Source organism: Panonychus citri, unplaced genomic scaffold (genome assembly GCF_014898815.1).
Source record: "Panonychus citri isolate SS breed McGregor unplaced genomic scaffold, ASM1489881v1 Contig00011, whole genome shotgun sequence".
Taxonomy (NCBI): Eukaryota; Metazoa; Arthropoda; class Arachnida; order Trombidiformes; family Tetranychidae; genus Panonychus; species Panonychus citri.
Genome location: NW_026515416.1, coordinates 667603 through 688308, shown reverse-complemented (window position 1 = coordinate 688308; position 20706 = coordinate 667603). Strand labels below are relative to the sequence as shown.

Below are 20706 nucleotides of genomic sequence, written 5' to 3'. Positions count from 1 at the left end.
TTAATTACCTTAATCTCTTACCACCCACTTGACCTCCATTCACCTTCATCTGCTTGTGTGTTGGTCAGTTGCTATTTTTGTGGTTCCTCCTTTACTTTAGCGCTCATTTCCTGTGCTCGTCCATTGGTTTGGTTTAGTTTTTTTCTTCTTTTTCTTTTCAGCAACATGTTTCTCTATCATCATCATCATCCATGTAATTATCTCTCTCTCAAGGTGTGTCCTGTCATTGGCAAGGCCACTAATCATTAGGATAATCAAAGGTCTAATTACTGACGCCTTGATCATTTCACTTTCTCTTGGATCAGATTTTTTTTCTACTTCACTTTCTGCTATTAACCTTTCACCCTTGATTACTAAATTGCCTTTAATTGTTAATTTTAGCTCACTAAATTGCTCACTAAATCAATCGACTGATTCACCTGATAATTTACTACAATTTACATGTAATTAGTTGATTGTAATTTAGCTTGTGTGTTCTGATGCCTCTCGTGTTTTTTGTTACAAATTTAATCTTGGATTACCAATTGATTACCAATTAACTTGTCCATCTAATTGTGATTTGTTATCACAATTAATTGCTATCGCCTCTTTAATTATTCATTATTTTAGTTTTTTTTCACAATTTGGTTTACCAATCAAATTGATTGTTACTAATTAACTGTTTACTAATTGTGATATTTTTAATGTACTTACATGTACATTGATTTACGATGATACCTTTTTTAACAACTACAATTAACTGATTGTTATATTAATCATGTTAATATTATTCAAGGTTTTCATCTTTAACACAGCTTGATATTGATCTTATTGGATTAAGATTTAGATTAAATTTGTTATAAGCTTAAGATGGAATCAAAAATTGAACAATCAGATAAGTTAATTAACTTAAACAACAATTGAAACAATTATCAACCTTGAAAGTGATTTAAATTTGTTGCTATTGTTTTCAATTAAGAGGTAACAAGTTATTTAGATGTAAATGATTAACTAACAATTAAATTGGAAACTCTTATATGTATATAACAATTACGATAGAAATCAAAGTTAATCAAATCAATCCAAATGAGGAAAAATATTCACAATGGACACTTGACCAATCATCACAATCTATCTGTCATTGTTTTTAATTGTTGTCTCTTTAGAGAGACAGACAATATTACCTGGTTGATAGATTATCTTAATCAACAATGAGAACAATTAACACCAGATTAACAATGAAAAGTTCTTACCTGTTGATAGATTTTTTTTTTCTTCTATCACTTATTCTGGTTGTTGATTCCATGAAGAATCATCTCCGGTGTAAGTTTTCCCAGTCTCTTGGATAGACAATCAACCGGAATAACGGATTAGCTATCAATCCATAATCAGTATTGAAACAAAAAGTAAAACATGTTGACAGTTTCAAAGTGATTGACAAAACAGTTTGACAAAACTTTTTTTTCTCTCTCAGATTGTTGATCTTAATTTCGCTTCCTAATCATCACAATTTAGATTCTAATTGTAAGTTTAATGACTTTGTTACAAAGTTTATCTTCTTGGTTTGTTAATCCATGTTAAATCACCATGATTGATTTGTCTTAATTATATTCTGATACTCATGTTAATCCAATAGTTAAATGATCAACCCTTAATTTTGACCTTTCCAAGTTTCAAATTAATCAAAATTTATCATTTACAATCAATTGATTATTGATTTACTATTAGTTTGTTTATTAGTTTACCAGTGTAAACATTTTCATTGTCCATTAATCTTACTTACTGGTCAATAGGGTTGATTGTAAATTTTTGATTCTCAATTACATTTTTCTCTCTCAATGTAATTAACTTTATTTTAATCAGTGTAAACACTTGACCCACCTCATGTTGCCCTTGAAAAGATACTTGACCATTTCCGGTTATTCTGATTTATTTTCATAATCACGATCATGTTAATTACATTATGAATTCTTATATATTTCATATTGATAATCAAAGTGTTATGTTAATTGTTGAAACATTGAACATGAACCTTTCTTTATATTCACGATTCTGATCTGAATTGTTGAATATTAATCAAGTTGTTTATTTACAGTTAATCAACAATCTATCATCTGTTTGCCTTTAATCATGATCATAATTAACTTTTCCATGGTATATGGTAACAATTTAATCAAAGTATCATTTCTTGTCTACTCATAATTTCATTTAATTGTTGATTTATTAATAGATTAAAGGTCTAAATTAAAGTAATTTGATTCTTTTGAGAAAAAAAAGTTAATCATTATTCTGTAATTAACATCATCACTTGTTAATCTGATTTACTCTTAGTTGATTAATTTTCACAAGTTCAATTAACTTTCTTCACAATTTTCTGGTCTAAATTGTTCACGAATGTTAAATTATCAACAATTAAGAATCGTCTTGATCAGATTAACATACAATCATATTGTTAAGAGTCTTAAATTAAGGAAACAGTTAATACAATTTCCAGTTTATCCTAAAATTATCACAAATTTAGTTGATTTAGTTGTATGATCAATCATTTTAATCAAATACTTTGATTGATTAACTAAATGCCAACTAATCAATTTGATTTCTCCACACAAAAGATACATTAATTAACCCTATCCACTAATTGTTGATCTCATTGATCCCTTATAATCAATTTACAACTAAATTATTTTCACTCTAATCAACTATTATAAATCAATTAATCTGTAATAATTTGAAACAATCTAATATTTTATCATTTAAATTGAATTTTTAATTATGATCATAAATACAATTTGATGATTTAAGTCACTATCAGGGAGTTAATTAGTAACTTTAATTGTCCACTCATCTTGTGGCCAACTCTTGGGCCTGTAAATTGTTGTTGATGTTGGTTGACAATCAAATCCAATATTAATTGTTTCCAAATGTTTGTTAAACAAAATGGGTTGATCATTGAATTTAATTTTCCGCCAAAAATTAAACCAATTATCAACCTTTTTTACATTATAATAATAATTTTTATCCTCATAATTAACATTGTGAACAATTAAGGATCTACCAATTGGTTTACGTTGATTGTTATTGTCATTCAATTGATTGGTGGTAACAGTTGATGATGATTTAAACAATTTGAACCATTTCCCTTGATTGTTGTTTGTATTATTATTGTTATTCACTTCTGGTTGATTATCTTCATCTTCAATTGATTCTTCATCATTTTCTGACCGATGTCCATCTTGATCACTTTTTTCATCTTCCTTATTGTTTGGACACCAACAACAACCAACAATCACAACAATTATAATTGTTGATGCTGATGAGACAACAGTTACCGTTGCAATCTTACCTGGTGTCAATGTATTACCACATGTTGACCGGCGAGTGACCACTTCCTTACAGACCATTTTACCACCACCACCCTGGTTGTTATTCAATTCCGGTTCACCCTGACTGTTGATTATACTCACTCGCCTCAGAATTGTATCAATTTTATCATGAACAGGGAATTCAGCTGATTGTAAACACAATTCATAAGCGATTCCATCTTGAAGTGATGAGATAACAAAATTAATATCTTTAAATCCAGTGATTAACAATCTAGAATAATTAATTATCTCGGATATGAATCGCAATTTAACATAAAGAGTCCCGAATTGACGTACTCTCAATGTCCACTCTGTAGGCAAGTAATGGTCAACTGGGTTAATCTTTAATTGTGATGACTTATTGTGATGATTAATGACTTGTAATCTCCAATTAACTTTGATTGTTGTCTCATTTATCTCGAGTGATTGTAATATGGTTATTAGATTTTCCCGGCTAATTTTTTCTTGATTGTTGATTAATTGTGATGACGATAAGATCCCATTGATTATTGATGTTGAATTAAGATTTGACTGTCGTTTGATCCGATTGCTTAATTGTTGACTCTTCAACTTGTCTATCACCTCACAATTAACCATTAAACTACCATAGATGAAAATATAGTTAATTGTGATTAAAAATGTTGATTTGATTGACATTTTTAACTTTCCGTTGTCCTTTCATTTGAAGTATTATGTTTTCAATTCTGTTGATTTAATTGTTGATTGTGATAATTAGTTGTCTTTGATTAAATTGTTACATTTTTATTCAAATCAAATCGTTGTTTTTCATGTTAATTGTCACAATTTTCATCTCTAATTATGATAAACTAGAAAACAATTAAAATGTTCATCTTTTCAATAGTTATGACAAATGATTAAGGAAATTGTTAATTAATTGTTTCATCTTTCTCCTTGTTCAATTTAATTGTGATTTTAATTAAAATCACAATGATTTAGGTCAAAATTACAATCAAGTTTAATTGTTTGGTTACAAAGTTGATTACAAATTGTCAAAGGAACTTAAAAGTTTACAATTAACTTAATCAACTATTTAATCTTTGCGTGTTGTTAATTGTCATTATCAAAGTATTTTTAACCAACAATCAACTTTAATTAGCAAATCATAAAGAGTAATTAGATTTAAATTGTTGTTTTCCATCCAATCCAAACAAATACAGAATAATCAAAGTCAATCCATTTAACTGAATTAACTGATTTGATTGTTGGTTAAATTTTTCTACCGGAAACTTTACCTTTAATTGTTATTACAATTGAAAATTAAATTAAGTAGCAACTAACAGCATGTAATCAAATCACTTTCCTTTCAACAATCAATTTAACAGTTACAATCAATTTTATTAAACGCTGATGATGTTCATTATTATTATCATTTCAAGTTTAACAATCAATTCAAGGTTAAATTGTTGTTATTAATTTAGATCCAGTCTTTGATGATGGTAATGATTAAGTTATTATTATCAAAAAAACCTTAATTGTGACCATTGATTGATTTTTCCTTAATAAAAATCAACCGTTGATCAAATATAGTTGTTAAATCAACAATTTAAATGTTAACTCAATAAACAACAATAAACTATTGTATTAAATTGTTGAGATAATTTTATTCACAATCAGTTTAATTATTAATCTGGTGAAAAATTTCACTGAATCACTTCCGTAATTAGTTAATTACTATTCAATTGTAACTTTATTATATTTTTCTTGATCTTTTACTGTTTGTATTTTGAATATTTTTACATAATCAGTTAATCACAAATTCAGTGATTAAAAAAAAGTCATAATTAAATCTCCCACTGTGTCTGATTAGTATAATTACTTGGGAATTTTTAATCTTAATCACTTTGACAATTAAACCATGAACACGATTATTGGTTGATTGTTAAGTTCATTGTACAATAATCACTAATCATAACTGATTATTGTTTCAATTTCTTGTATTGATTATCTTAATCTCATGATTGATTTAGTTAGTTAATCAATAACATCTAATCCTTGGGTCACTATTTAACCTTTTGATTACCAGATAATTAATTTTTCATCTTAATCATTTGATTTTATAATTAAATCAATCATAATTTAGCTGACAGAATTAAATTTCAATCAAAAGTGGTTTTCAGCCAAAATGTTGACCAATTATCACATTCAATAATAATAGAATCATATAATTTGTGTATTTAATTAACTTACAACAATCGGACTGGTTGTATATGATTAATTATCCCTTAATTGTTTAATTAACTTCTTGATTGTGAAAGGAAATTGATTCATACATGTAGCGCCATCTATTTTTCTGACGACAAAACCAAAGAAATGATTTAATTTTGTTCATTTAGATTTGTGATTAAAGTTAATTGAGTTTCTGTTTTTTGACAATTGTTTTAAGAACTAAATTTCTGTGACAATTAACAAACTGATAGTTTAGATAATTAAGATTATCTTGTGAAATTGACTCAAAATAGTGATTAAAGATTCACTTACCTGTTAGGCCTAAGGTTTTTTTCTTGGTCAACATTAACTCACTTGATTAACTGATTGTTTCAACTGATTAACATGAATTTTGAACATATTTAAAGGATGAATGTAAATACATTGTTTAATAACAATTAAATGATCATCTTTTTGATTTTATTAGTAACAATTAACTGTTTCCTTTTGAGAATCTTCAAGTTTCCTCCTGATTTGATGATGATCAATAATCACTAATCACTAATCACTAATCATTAACTATTAATTATTTTCTGATGAATATTGGTAATGATGATCAACTAAATTAATAGAGATTTTATTTTCTCTCAATATTAACACAATAATAATTCACTAATGATAATCAATTTGTTGTTAAAAATCAATTTTGATTCATGTTGCTTTGTTTTCACATTGAGAGTTAAAATCAACAAAATCATAATCATAATCAAAGTAACACAATTAATTTCAAGGTAATCAACTCATATTTAAAAAATAAGATACAAAATGGTCAAGCAATTTGATGATAATCAAAAACAACAGCATCAACCTAAGACTAAATAATATAAACTTTAAGCAATTAATAATCTCATAACTGAATTAAATCAATAGTAATTAACCTTCAATGTTACTAAATCAACCTTAAATTGTTATATATCAACAATTGTTTCTTGTTATACTAAATTGTTAACAATATATTTCGCTATTATATTATTATGAATATGAAAAAAAAATTTCAAGGATCGTAAAGTTAATCAACAATTTAACTAAATAACAATTTACAACTTACCCTGTAATTTAAACCAATGATAATAAGATGTTATTTCCCATAGACAAGATATTAAATTGTAATTTAATAACAGTCCAACAATTTAACGATAAACTTTTCCAGAATTAACAATCTAGACCTGAACTACAATTCTAATTGTTATCTTCTATTAAACTGGATTAACCATTTAATTTTAAATAGTCAACTTTTCCAATGGTAATTTAGTTTCTTATACTTGACCTGATTTCTTATTTCCCAACAATTTAAATTATAATACACGATTGATTCTAATTGTTACAATTTACCTTTGCAAATTTGCAAAGTTTTTCTCGTTGATTTGATTGATTTTGTTAATTGTTTCACGATTGAATCATTTGATCCATTCTAATTGTTGTTCATTTTTAATTGTCCTCAGTTTGGAAATTGTTTCACCCGATCTTTCAACTTGTCTATTAAATCAAAAGCTCCAGGTAAGATACTGCAAATAATTAGTTAATTGTTGCAAATTAAGTTTAATTACCAGGTGATAAATATGATTATTTAAATTGTTGTTGTTTCCTAGACAGTTTAATCATCTTTACAATCATCGTGACTAGTTAATTGTCGTGTATCAATACAATGTTTCTGTTTGTCTCAAGTGGTAATTTAACTTAATTAAGTTTCACTTTTAATGATTTAATTAATCTTCTAGTACATAATTACAATTACATCTTAATTTGATCCAATTATCAATTTAATCTAATCAATATCTTAACATATAAAACGAAAACTGATTAAGTTGTTAAAACTTTTAAAGACACAATGATTTACTCTTTAATGATTTAGTTAATTTATTCCTACAATTTAAATTGTTCATTAATTTGTTCACCTTCTCAGTTGTTGATTTACTCTTTCCCATGTAAATTGTTATTATTAATTCGTGATAACTTAATTTATCTACATATTAATATGGCTCTTAATTGTAATTGTTTCGTTTTCTTAACAATCATTTATCTTAATCATCATCATGTAGATGTTAAATTGTTGCATCCAACAGAAAAGGAAGCGAGAAATTATCACTCAAAGTGATTCAGGAAGAAAAATAATAACCAGAAATGATAATGGAGATGAAAATAATTCTGAGGATGAATTTTTTGATGCAATTGAAGATGAAGATGAATTCAATCAAGGTAAGGCTGAGAATTAACTTGCTACAACAATTAACTAATCATGATAATTGTTATTATTTTATCTTGTATTGAATAGGAGGAAAACGATCATTACTTCAGGCCGAAGGTCGATCTCACCAATTAAATGGATTAACACTCATTTCCAACGATGAACCTTTGTTTGTACCAATAACTCAAGATCCAGCGCCGATGACGGAAGACATGATGATGGAACAAGTTCAGATTCTTGCTCAATTAGGAACCACAACGGAAGGAGCTGCCCTTAGGGCTCGAATGCAATCGGCTCAATTAATCTCTGATATGGAAGCTTTCAAATCGGCTAATCCGGGTTGTATGTTGGAAGATTTTGTTCGTTGGCATTCACCGAGAGATTTTATTCTAGAAGATGATCAATCATCATCTTCTTCTTCTTCATCTCGAGGTAAATTATCGGCACGAATGGAAACACCAGGTAACATGTGGAGAGAAGTCTGGGAATCGGCCAAACCCGTTCCAGTGGTTCGACAAAAGGTTCTGTTTGATTATACCAAAGAAGCGGAAAAAGTTTTACACTCATTTGCATCTCTTACCTGTACCGGTTTAATTAATTACCTGGCTCCTTGTTTAATCCACTGTGGTACAAGTCAATTAATCAATCGAATTGAAACTTTAGGCTATACTGAATCAGAATTAGCGATTAATTTAACGGATTTAACAAGAAATTGTTCATCGGGTGATTATGATAAATGTTTAACGATCTTGGGTAATCTGGAAACTCGTTTGGTAAAAATTGAAACGTTAAGACGATTGTTGAACATGGCAGCGGAATTATCATCATCATCATCATCATCCACTGATGAGATAACTAGTGAGACAATCTCATTATCACCAACATCATCTATTTGGAATATGCTTAATCCTTTAATCTTGGGATTAACTCAAGAAAAGGAGATGGAAGTTGCTGGTGGATCAAAGGGTATTCTTGGTAAATTGCTGGTTAAATTGTTCACGGAATCAAGTCGAGCTCTTTATGAGGAGCAAACCACAGTCGGCGAAAGGGCTGTTCGGGTTTACGATAAATCTGACCTTCCACCTCCACTGGCCAAGGAATACGTACTTCGAACTACCTGTCCAAGGCCTTCGGTCACTTCCAAACCTTTACCTCAACGGATGTTTGCTTTAATCACTCCAAATGAATTCAGAGTCTCCGGTGCTTTCTGTCAGGATACATTGTTCAGATAATTAAATTAAATCAACAATTAACTTTACCTTTAAAGTTAATCATTTGTCTCTAATCAAGATTTATATTGTTTCCTATGAAAAAGTTTATATTTTATAATCATTTTGAATTTTCATCAACTACAAGTTATTCTGATCAACGAATTGGCTTTTAAGTGTTTAATCAACTGATTAATTAATTTACTATTTTCTATCACTAATCAAATCTTGATTATCTTTTCTTTTGTTGGTTAATCATCAAAATTCATTAATCAAATGTACATTGACTTTGTAATTGAAACGTTAAAGGTTAATGCACATACTTTTACAATTAATGATAATCATTTGATTTAATTGCAACAATTAAATAAGTTACACTTTCTAATGATGATGATAATTGTACACACACACAGGAACATGAAACTTTAAGTTAATCACAATTAACTTCAATCGTGTTTACGTTTTAATTAAAATTAAATAAAAACAACAAACTTTTTGTTCACTTGATTATTTGATTTATCCAAACAATTAAATTGTTACTATGTTGAGTTTTTTTGTTATTTAATTTCATTGATGATAAATTAATTCACTTCTCTATGTTTAGATTATTAAATATTTATGAACAATTAACATTTGATTGTTAATTGTTTTCTGATATTGGATTTGATATGAAAAATAAGAGCTAATTTTAAATTGTAATCAGGATAATTATTAGATCTTAAATTGTAATTAACTTGATCTTGAATGTATCATTTAATTTGAAAGGAAAGGTTAATTTGGATTTTAAATTGTTAATCAATTTCTGGCTTCTTGTCTTAAATCAATTGATTAACTCATTAATTGAATAGTTAAAAGCATCAAAGATAATCAGTTAATATTCAATTCCTTGTTTGTTTTGTTTAATTAATCAAAAAATTAAATTAAAACTGATTAAACTGTCAGATTAATGATTAAATTTCAATTTTTTTCCTCCTTTCATTTGATTACGATTGTTGAAATTAACGCTGATTTCATAATTGTCTTGATTATCTAATCAGTAATTAACTATACTGATATTTGTTAGAAACTCTTATGATAATTAATTACAATTAAGATCTGTTTTCAGGCTTTTCAACAATCAGTCTGATTTGATTTGGAATCAATAATTAGTTGATTGTGATCTCTTTCCAACAGACTCTTAATTGAACTAAATTTACTGGTGAAGATATTGATTACTGAAACCTCTTGAAAAGCTAAATCATTGAAATCAGAATCAGCAATTAAACTTAACCAATCAATCCGTTTACTTGAATAAACTCGCTCAACAATTTAACTTTAACTTGGTTAACAGTTTAATCAAAGTGTTTTAATAGTCCAAATTGTTAATTTGATTCCACAAAATTAAAATCAACTTTTCACCACAATCAACATAGAAACCGAAAGGTAAGACAATTAACATCAAACCTAATCCAATCCAATTGTCCAAATCCAAATAATCTAAAGTGAAACATTAAATTAGAGAATCTAAATTGCTAAATCACGTTCCATGATCTCTTTTAATTGCCCAACAATCAAAAACATAAGAAAATGTATTAGAAGGGAAACAAAATTCCTCCAACAATCAACTGATTTAATCGCAAAGGCAAAGAACTAAAATTGCCCAAGACTATCAAATAGATTGAATTTCACAACAATTAACTGTAAACCATTGGGAAAAGAAAAAAATTACGAAATCAAATTAAAATTAGAAATTAACAAAAAATCAGTAAGATAATTTTTAGAAAACCGATCAGCTGTTGACAGAGAGAAAAAAGAAAGTGAATGTTATTGTCTTTCTTTCTGTTTGTTTGTTTACTTTTTTTTTTCTTTCCAAAAGTGATTAGGTAATTTTAATTACTCAACAATTTAGACTTTAAAATGGATTAGGAAATCGATGTGATCATCCAATTAGAGATGAACAACTGATTAATTGCGTAACTTTGTTTGTGTCCCTTGAGTTTTAACCCAAATATATAAGAATTGGTTTTCTTTTCATTTCTAATCAGTTGCTCTGTAATTTTCTTGTCAACCACAATTTAATTAGTTCCTATTATCACAGGTAATTGTTTCTTTCTCCACCCTAATCAATATCTATGTTTATCTTTTTACTTGTTGAAACCTTTTAATTTGCTCCATTAATTGTGATCTTCATGTGCTAATTGTGATCATCTAATTTTCATCCTTTTCTCTTATACTTTTTAACAGATTTTCTCGATTGTACTTTACATCGGACCATTTAGATAATCAATCCACTACTAATTAATTCGTGATCAAACTAGTTACCTTTTCCTGAGAAATCACCATGGCTTTGAATGTTGAAGTTGAACCATCACCCAATTGGAACCACGAGAAAAAAGTGTGAATCTATTTACTTACCATGTGAGATTCAATTGTGATTTGATTGTTTCTTTTTTTTCTGTTTTCTCTCCTTCATTTAGTTGTTCTTGGAACCTTATGATTATATTACATCGAGAACTGGTAAACAAATTAGAACCCGATTGATTAGAGTAAGTTTTTTTCTCTTCACGTGTTTAAGGTGTGTCGGTACAATGGTACAGAGATTAATTGATCTGTTCTTAATTGTATCTTGCTCTCTCTCTCTCACTTTCTCTCAGGCTTTCAATGAATGGCTTCAGGTTCCTGAGGAGGTTCTCGTAAAGATTGGAGAGATTATTGAATTGTTACACAATTCCAGTATTCTAATTGATGATATTGAAGATGATTCAACCTTGAGAAGAGGAATACCTGTAGCTCATAATGTCTATGGACTTGCGACAACAATTAACTGTGCCAATTACATTTACTTTTTAGCCTTACACAAAATCATCACTGAATTACCTCATGATGAAGTAACTGAAGCAGTTAAAATCTACACTCAGCAAATGTTGGAATTACATAGAGGACAAGGTTAGATTGATTTCGACTATAATCTTAATGGTTCAACAATTAATCGATTGTTTTTTTTCTCTCTCTGATTAGGTTTGGAAATTTATTGGAGAGATAGTTTCGTTTGTCCATCTGAAGCTGAATACACTGAAATGATTAGCCTGAAAACCGGTGGTCTTTTTGGTCTCGGTGTTAAATTGATGCAATTGTTTAGTAAAAACAAACAGGATTTAACTCAGATGATTTTCCTATTAGGTGTAATTTTTCAAATTCGTGATGATTACAATAACCTAACGTCCAGGGAATACTCTGAAAATAAGAGCTACTGTGAGGATTTGTCGGAGGGAAAATTTTCCTTCCCTGTGGTTCATGCGATCAAAAGTTATCCCGATAAAACTACAATTGCGAGTAAGTTAATTATCCCAATTGGATGATAACAATTGTTTATTTTTAATGTATTTCTCTTTGTTTCCTGTTTATTATCAGATATTGTCCGAAAACGTCCTAAAGAAAGTGGAATGAAAAAGTTAGCTGTTGATGTGCTTGAGGAATTGGGTTCATTTAAATATACCAGGGAGACTCTTGAACGATACGATAAACAAGCTCGTGAAGAGTGTGAAAAACTTGGTGGTAATGATTTAGTCATGAAAGTTTTGGAATTTTTGAAAATCAAACCTGAGAAAAAGCCAAAGAAAAAATCCAAAAAACGTGAACCAGAACCAGAATCTGAATCAGAAGAAGATGAAGAGGAAAAAGCGAGTTCATCGGGTCTTTTTTAATTCCAATTTGATTCCAATCTTAAATTGAGCTCTCTCCACTTTGTTATTCTAACAATCAGCTAATTCACCAATTCTAATTTCCAAGTCAATTGTAACCAAATTGAAGACCAATTATTTCCATCTCATGGGAGAGTTTTAAATTTCCATGCAATTGTTTACCAATAAATGTTGAAAATTCATTCTAACAATTAATCAATTGTCTTTCAAATTCAATTAATTCATTCACAATTTAAGTTTGCCATTGCCTTTAAATGATTAATTAGTTAAACTTGACTAAATAATACAATGAATTAATAATGTAATAAGAGTCCGTCAGGTCAACAGGTTCATTTGCGATTGTGGTTTTTTCCCCAATTGATTAATTTAATAAATCAACAATCTTACTCTTGTTAGTAAAAGTGACACTTTGTGACAAGACAAATTAGTGCTCATTTAATGGTAATATATGAAAGAAAAGTCCAAGATTGGACTAATCAACTGTCCACACTTTTCGTCCATCTAATTGAGTTACAGTTTGATTGTTTTTACCCTCAGGGTCTTCATTACCAATCGTGTCCCTTAGCAGTAAAAAGTATCTTCATATAATCAGAGAAACAATTATTTGAACAATTAAGTCAATTAACCTAACCTAATCAATAACTAATCAAATAACCTAAAAGTGAACATGTTGACCTCATGGAGATCTTGAGACTTACCGACCAGATTTCATCAGAATTTTTCATTTTCGGTCAATGATTATAATTAGCACTCGAATTTGAATCAATTAGCAACACTGAATCGTTGTTTATATATATATATTTATATTTAATTTTTTTTTGGGTTTATTTGTACAAGTTTTTCATGTTGCTTGTTAATTTTTTGTGTCTTTCAGCATTTTCCGCGAGAATTAAGATGACGATGATGGAAAATCAGAGAGTGAGAAAGGGGAAGGTGGAAAAGATAAACATTTTTTTGTTGTTTCCTTGATCATTAAATTACTTTAAGTTGATTGTTGTAAACATTATCACCATATTGAAGGAAAGGGGCAATGAGGGCATAAGGTCTTAGATAAATGAGCAATTTTCATCACAAAATGAGTCAGAATTAATAATAATATAACCGTAATGACTTGTATTTTTTTTTGCTTTGTTTCAATTTCTATTATTATTTTTCTCCTAGAAATCCCTAATTATGTTTTTGACTTTGTTTGTGTTGAAAAGTGCTCGTGTTGAGGTCAGAGAATGAGAATTCATTCAGTTGATATGAATGAATCAGAAACAGAGAGATTACAACAAGTTTGTGGAAAGATTAGGAAAAGGAGAAGAGTTAAACATTCGAATAGCAGAAAATCTCAAAAAAAAAGGACTAATATGAAAGAACATACAATCAAATCAATGAAAAAAATTCCATCCCCGGAAAAGCAAAATTCATCGAAAATGATATAAAGTATGCATAAGACTCGACAATCAAGGAAGATGAAAGGATCAGTTGATTCTAACACTATCTGGGTAATTAACATCTAAATTAATTCAATAGTTTAAAGGGAAAGAGGGTATTGGTCAAGAAGGGGTGAAGGGTTTACAATGGTCAATAGGGTTGTTCAAAAAAAAGAAGGAAAATTGAAATTCAAAGTGGTAACGATTTGATTTTCGTTGATCCGGTTTCCATTGTCATTGATTAACATGCTTTGTAAGAGCTGTGAGATAGTCTTACTGAGTCTTTTGTCTTTATGGTAATTCGAAAATAAGGTCATGTCATAGTTCGCCAAAAGAAGAAACTCGTTCAGAAGCACTGAGAGATAAAGAAAAAAGAGAAAAATCAACTGGATCATAATAAAGGTCCCCAAAAACAACCAGTGGAAGATATCGAGATAGAAAGTGAAGCTTGAGATGAATTAGGATGTAATGGGGAGTATATTTTTGATTTGCTGTATTTTTTGTGACTGGTGGCATTTGTTGGCTTAGATTTTGAATTTGCCTCCGTCTCCTTCGGAAACAAATCGTTTTCGGCCTCTGAAAGAAGATAAACATCAATAAAAAATGATTAGAGAATTGCTAATTAATAAAATAAAACAGATAATAGTTTTACCTTGAAGGCATAGCTTTGACTATTTCGGTTGGTATGAAGCCCAATGCAACAGCCTTGTTAACAAATTTCTCCAAAATTTGATAAGCAAGGGGAACGTCGATGCAGATATCAGGCATTTCCTCGTAAACACGATTAAAGCCCTGTAATTAATGTTGATAAACAGAATTAATCAATTGATCAATGTTAATAAACTTGTTATGTTGGATAATGTTATGCTGCTGAGTAAAGAATGATCATTATTTAGATTCAACTATTGATTCAACAGTTGAATATAAATTTGAATAACAATCGTAATACTAATTTGATTAAACAACTAATTTAAACCACTTTTTAATAGTCAAGAAAATAACTTAATGGTTAATTATGCCATCGAGTGTTACGTTTTTATTTCTTGCAATAGTGATGATTGCCAATCAATTTTGATTACGGGTTTACTTACATTTTTGAGTTGATCGACGGTGACAACTACTGCATCGGTTAAAGATTTGAGCAGTTTGAGGATTAGATCGCCGACATTGTCACTCATGTCCTCAATAGCCATGGTTATGGCTTCATAAACGAATTCGTGGTAAAAATGAGGAACTTCAAGTTCCATGAGACATCGAGTGGCTTCATCAATGTCTTGTGATGAGACGTACTCTCGGAGGAGAAGTTGAATCTTACGAATGAGATATTTCACTGGCCTCATGCCACCACTAACACCCCAAACACTGTCCAATTTCACCAAACCATGCTTCATATTAAGCAGAGAACTGGCATGTTCCATAGCTTGCCGAGCATTTTCATCATTGGCCACGTAGCTTTGAACAAATTTGGGAGGAATACAATCATCAGCAACTGCTCTTGCAATGAAATTACCAAGAACCTAAATTAATTGAATAAAAATAGTTGAAAAAAGAGAAAAAGAAAAAAAAGTTCAACTATTGTTATTCATAAATGAAAAGAGAAATCATATGATGAACTACTGTTGAGAAAATAACTAATGAAAGTATCACGTTTGAAGGATGAAGAAAAAAAACTGATGTAACAGAATTAAATTCATTAATCTGAGTAATAGCCTTTGGCTATAGATTTGAAGTTGAATAAACAAGAGAAACAGTGTTCAGCCTTCAGGAGATGGAGGTAAACAAAGTAAACAAAGATAGCCGGTTAATGATAATCATTTTGTAAGATCAACTGGATTATCCGGTTAGAGAAACGGATTAAGGTAAAAAAAGATGGATAAATGTGGATAACTAACCGTAGCTGCCTGAGGTGTATCAAGTATCATGTCTGAAAGACTTTGGAGGAGAACTTCAAATCCACGCTCATAATCTTCTTCAAGGAGAAGTCTCGCATAGAGATCAGAAATTAGAACTGAAGCCATTTCTCTGTGAGAAGCTTTTCGTTCCATTGCAACGGAAACAATAATGACAAGAACTTGATGGAAGTGTTCACCCAAATTGAGTTCTTCCAATGATATTGCCACTTCTTCCGTGTCACCATGTTCAAAGTATTCATGAATTATCGGTTTAACATATTTTTCAATTTCATTCTCTTCAAGAGGTGGAGTGATAACATCTAATTTGCAGTTTTCTTCAGTCTCAGAATCGTAGTTAGGATCATGGGGATCCTCAAGTCCACGTTCAACTCCAACAAGTTCAGATCCAAGTCTTCCCCATGTACCTTTACCACCAGCACCACCTTAATAGTGGAATCAATTATAAAGAGAATAAGAAAACTTTAGTTATTAGTGAACAAATTCAGTCAACAAAATCCAAAAGAGAAAAAGAAAAGTGTAATCTAAAGAGTTAAACATAAAAACAACACTATCATTATCTACAACATGTAACTAAATTATTTGGAATATAATATTTGTTAACAATATCATGTGATGATTTCACTGAAATTCAGTCAAATATGACGACGGAGCAAGAGTAGAAAGTGGGAGTATGGGAAAGGAAAGAGGAGAAATATATTGAGAGTGACCTTGAAAAAGAAACAGCAAACAAACAACCGATCAATCGAAATTAAGAGAAAGCTATTTCAGTAAAAGATTGTGCAATAAGACAGAGAAACAAAAAGAAAGACAGAAAAAGTTGGAAAGAAAGTTAGACAGAGAAGAATTAAAAGAATAGAAAGAAACTTAAAGAAAGACCGAGAAAATTGGCGAAAGGTGAAAAGACAGTGAGGAGAAAAACACAGAGACTCTTTCATTTATTCTCTCTTTCTCTTGCCATCTCCATTATTCTCTCTTCCTGAATAACAAAAACATCAGTTGTCTCTCTACTAAATGAAACGGGGAAAAAAACATGGAGACTGTATGGAGAAAGAGAAAGAGAAAAAAATAGAGAAAAATAAAAAAAACAATTGAAAACAACAATACGATTTGATTAATAACACTATCAAAAACTGTTCCATTGAAGGCTAATGCCCTGGCAATTTGAACAACTTGTTGTCAAGTGAATTAAAAGAAAAAATATCAAATTAACCTGAAGAAAAAATCAGCAACAAGCTACTCCAGATATTTGAGAAACTAGACCAAGACAAAGAGAACCAGTAATAGAAGTCAAGACAAACTCAGAGAGTAACAACAAGGTAAATAAAGAGAAAAACAAGATTAGAAAGAATCTCATCATCATCATTATCATCATCATGAAGATTCAATGAATTAACATAGATAAAAACAACAACAACAACAATAGCAAAAAGAAGCAGAAGAAAGTAAAGAGACTAACCAGAAAAAAAGAAAAGAACAAAGGAAAAAGAAATAATTGTTGAAAGAAAGTGAGAATCAACCAGGTTAGAATGATAATCAAAGATTAATAAAAACTGGGAAAAAACAGGCGACAACAGGTGATAATTGAACAAAAGATTAAGGACAAAAAGCGAAAATAAAATTAACAACAACAACAACAGTTAGAAAGAGAAATAAATAGAAAATAAAAACATAGAATTTTTGTCTACGTGACTTTACCTTTCTTAGGCAAACCTCGTCCATACCTTCCTCTGGACCGTCGACTGTTTTTTGATTTTAGTTTCAATTCGTTAAGAACTACGGCATTAGGAGCTGAAGACATGGTGATATTGTCGAATAATATTTAAAGAAATTAAAGTTGATTGTATTTTGTCGAGAAAGAAAAAGAGAGGAAAAAGAGAGACACAACAAACAGCAAAAGAAACAAAAGTGAATTAACGATCTAAATTCTACTCTCAATGTTATCCAATGTTCTTTTCATATGTGCTGCCATCTCTTTGTTCGAATTTAAACTAATTGTTTTTCTTTGTCGCAAAAGAAAATTGATTAACTTTCCTAATTAATTGTTCTCAATGTAAGTATTAGCTTTCTTTCCAATAATTTACGTGATGATTTAGTTGTAGGGTTGATTGTTGGAAGAATAAAATATTCAAAAGTTAAACCGTTGAAACTTATTGGAGATTTGAATATTAAATTGGTTGGACAGTCGATTGTTAAATTATCTTGAGGTTAATGATTAACAAAGAGTGAGAAATCTGCTAATTAATTTACATTTTTTACTTTATTTCATTGATTGTAATAAAGGTAAGTCCGATTTGTTAGAAAGGTAAACAATTGATTACGAGTAAAATATTTGATTCAAATATTTGGAACATGAATAAATATAATTGTTTAAATTGTTCCGCTTTCATCTTGATTAAAATTGATGTGACAATTAATATGATTTTGGACACATAATTGAATTTTTAGATGATTTTTAACTGATAAAAGGAAACAAAGGAAAAGGAAACAGATGAACAATTAAACAGATACAATTAACTTGTCTTTGTTTAAAGATTTGTTGGTGAACTTTGATTTTCCATTGGATCCAAATGGTCAATAAGGTTTAACACAAACACCATCAGCTGATTGTTGAATGGTTGACCGATAAGGTGAGATATTAGTATATAAACCAGGAACCCCCCTGTCGACACCACAAAGATCCCAAGCACCAGAAACAACACCAACCAAATACCAACGATTATTTTGTGGATTCTTGTACATTAAAGGTCCACCCGAATCTCCCGAACAAGCATCACCTCCGGTTCGTGTATTTAAAGCACAAATGTGATTCTCATGAACTGGTTGGATATTGAATCTAAAATAAGTCGGTAAATTGTTCTTCTTGATAACATAATTATACTTCATCTCATTACATGTTGATTCTGACGGAGAAAAGAGAGATGGAAAAGTTTCGAATAAGTTATTCAAATTCGAACGGATCAGAATTTTCGTTTTCGTTTTCTTTTTGTTCACTTACTTGGAATATAATTTACATCAACTTCCCTTAGTACTTGACTTCCAGCTCCGGTTGAGTCGATATTACCCCAGCCAGCGACACTTAATGTCCGATAGTTTTGGTCATCTGATGAGGGAATACAAATTGGTGAGACTGTATCTGTGTATCGAACGGCCTCTTTTAGTCGTAAAATGGCGATGTCATAGTCCATCGGTGCGGTTGAGGTATAACGAACATCGTAAATATATTCATCGACGGCTAAGGCTCTTTTCTGGTCGCGATTTTTGTCCAAAATGCCAAGATAAACTTGAGTGTTCGAGGGTTGGTTCAGATTGCCATTGGAATCAAATAGACAGTGAGCTGCGGTCACTACATGTTGATTGTCCACCAATGAACCACCACATTGTGAATACGATGAACTGCCCGGTCGAGTGAATCTATTGGGAGAATTGGTGATTTATTGAATTTTCACGAAAAACTGATCAACAATTAGCGAAAAAGAAATTACCTAATGTGAGCAATCCATGGAAATTTATGTGTTTGAGTTACGGATCCTTTGAAAATTCGAGTTCGAATTCCTTCAAGTCCACAATCTAAACCACCGACAATTAAGAGAAATAATCAACTCAAATCGAATCTAATTAACTTAATTTACTTACCACATTGTGAATGAACGTAATTAACTGAGATTAAAAGTATAACTGTTATGGTGATTTTCATCCTGATTAACGGAACAAGTTAATTGTTATGAAAATAAGGAGAGTGTGTTGATTAACTTGATCAACCGAATTGAAACTTTCAATGTTAACTAATTAATCTTTAACTGTACACAACTGGCTAAGTTAATTTACTGTTTCATCAAACTAATTGCTTGATTGTTTTGTTCTATTGCGACGTTAATTACTAGATCAATCTCCAATTCCAAGTATAAGTTTAGTCTTGGAACTTAATTCATTTATTATCAATCAATGATTCTCACTGAGGGAGAGAGAGAGAGATCAAATTAACTTGATGAATGTTGATAATTTAACCTCAATGATATCGCAGAATTAATTTTAATCACAATTGAAAGTCAATCGTTCACCTATCATTTAACTTGAACAATTTAAAATAAGAATTAAAAACAATAACTGTTAACAACAATCTATTAATAAGCAATTCTGTCAAAATTAACAATTCTAGTTGATTAAAAGGATGAGTTAATTAAAATTAAATTGTTCATCATTTTGATTGTTTTCTCTTTCGTTAAATTGATATTTCGAGCCAAGTAATCAATAAATAATAACGAAATCAAATCAAATATATAAAAAACAGAAACAATTGAATTCCAAGGTTAATTATGATTAATCATTTTAATTATTACACGAGGAATAATTTAGTTAGCAGCTTTTATTGATTCAACAATCAACTAATTATTTCTATTTATCACTCCAATTGATTAGTATATTAATAAACTTAATTGTTACCAATTGACTTGAGTGTAAAGTTTTTACGATTGTTGAACTACCGGTTAATTAAGGTTCATTTTGTTTAATTGTTTCATTTTCATTGACTCTGAACTTTTCATTTTCTTCATTGGTTAACAATCAATGGTCAACAACATTGTTAACTTTAATTGTTTGATCAATTTTTCCTTTTTAAAGGTGAGTAATTAACTGATTGGTCATATTATTATTTTGTCTCTTGGGTGGTTGATTAATTGTTGATTCTGCTGATTGTTAGTTTGTCGTTGATTATAGTGTCCCATTAATCAAAAATCTG

General features: G+C 29.7%; 5 protein-coding genes across 6 annotated transcripts in view; 2 read left to right on the top strand and 3 right to left on the bottom strand.

Annotated features, from left to right (window-relative positions):
• The window catches only part of LOC128391628 (rab3 GTPase-activating protein catalytic subunit-like), a 35976-nt gene extending 26509 nt beyond the window's left edge, over window positions 1-9467 (top strand). The window contains exons 8-10 of the mRNA XM_053351549.1: window positions 7010-7064; window positions 7607-7763; window positions 7840-9467. Of these exons, the coding sequence (XP_053207524.1) occupies window positions 7010-7064; window positions 7607-7763; window positions 7840-8984 (1357 nt within the window). The 3' untranslated portion in view covers window positions 8985-9467. The remainder of the gene's footprint in view (window positions 1-7009; window positions 7065-7606; window positions 7764-7839) is intronic.
• LOC128391655 (probable serine/threonine-protein kinase DDB_G0283337) lies at window positions 2724-6235 on the bottom strand. Its single transcript, XM_053351590.1, has 2 exons — window positions 5841-6235; window positions 2724-4045 (listed from the first exon to the last, which is right to left on the bottom strand). Exon 2 carries the CDS (start codon window positions 3996-3998, stop codon window positions 2796-2798), a length of 1203 nt encoding a protein of 400 aa, XP_053207565.1. The 5' UTR covers window positions 3999-4045; window positions 5841-6235; the 3' UTR covers window positions 2724-2795.
• A 763-nt stretch (window positions 9468-10230) lies between the features above and the next one.
• On the top strand, window positions 10231-12835 carry LOC128391665 (geranylgeranyl pyrophosphate synthase-like). Of its 2 annotated transcripts, none has more exons than XM_053351608.1 (6): window positions 10231-10382; window positions 11184-11334; window positions 11417-11485; window positions 11594-11885; window positions 11958-12272; window positions 12351-12835. In XM_053351608.1, the coding sequence occupies exons 2-6, from the start codon at window positions 11281-11283 to the stop codon at window positions 12641-12643; spliced, it is 1023 nt and encodes a 340-aa protein (XP_053207583.1). In that variant the 5' UTR covers window positions 10231-10382; window positions 11184-11280; the 3' UTR covers window positions 12644-12835. The 2 variants fall into 2 exon arrangements, with proteins under 2 accessions (XP_053207583.1, XP_053207576.1); XM_053351601.1 differs by lacking the exon at window positions 10231-10382 and adding an exon at window positions 10858-11037.
• A 588-nt stretch (window positions 12836-13423) lies between these two features.
• Window positions 13424-17876, bottom strand: LOC128393277 (programmed cell death protein 4-like). The gene is made up of 5 exons (XM_053353420.1): window positions 17667-17876; window positions 15951-16393; window positions 15150-15575; window positions 14711-14850; window positions 13424-14634 (listed from the first exon to the last, which is right to left on the bottom strand). The coding sequence occupies exons 1-5, from the start codon at window positions 17767-17769 to the stop codon at window positions 14583-14585; spliced, it is 1164 nt and encodes a 387-aa protein (XP_053209395.1). The 5' UTR covers window positions 17770-17876; the 3' UTR covers window positions 13424-14582.
• A 409-nt stretch (window positions 17877-18285) lies between these two features.
• Window positions 18286-19885, bottom strand: LOC128393286 (clotting factor G beta subunit-like). Its single transcript, XM_053353431.1, has 4 exons — window positions 19605-19885; window positions 19454-19538; window positions 18967-19382; window positions 18286-18871 (listed from the first exon to the last, which is right to left on the bottom strand). The coding sequence occupies exons 1-4, from the start codon at window positions 19663-19665 to the stop codon at window positions 18543-18545; spliced, it is 891 nt and encodes a 296-aa protein (XP_053209406.1). The 5' UTR covers window positions 19666-19885; the 3' UTR covers window positions 18286-18542.
• Window positions 19886-20706: the final 821 nt, after the last annotated feature.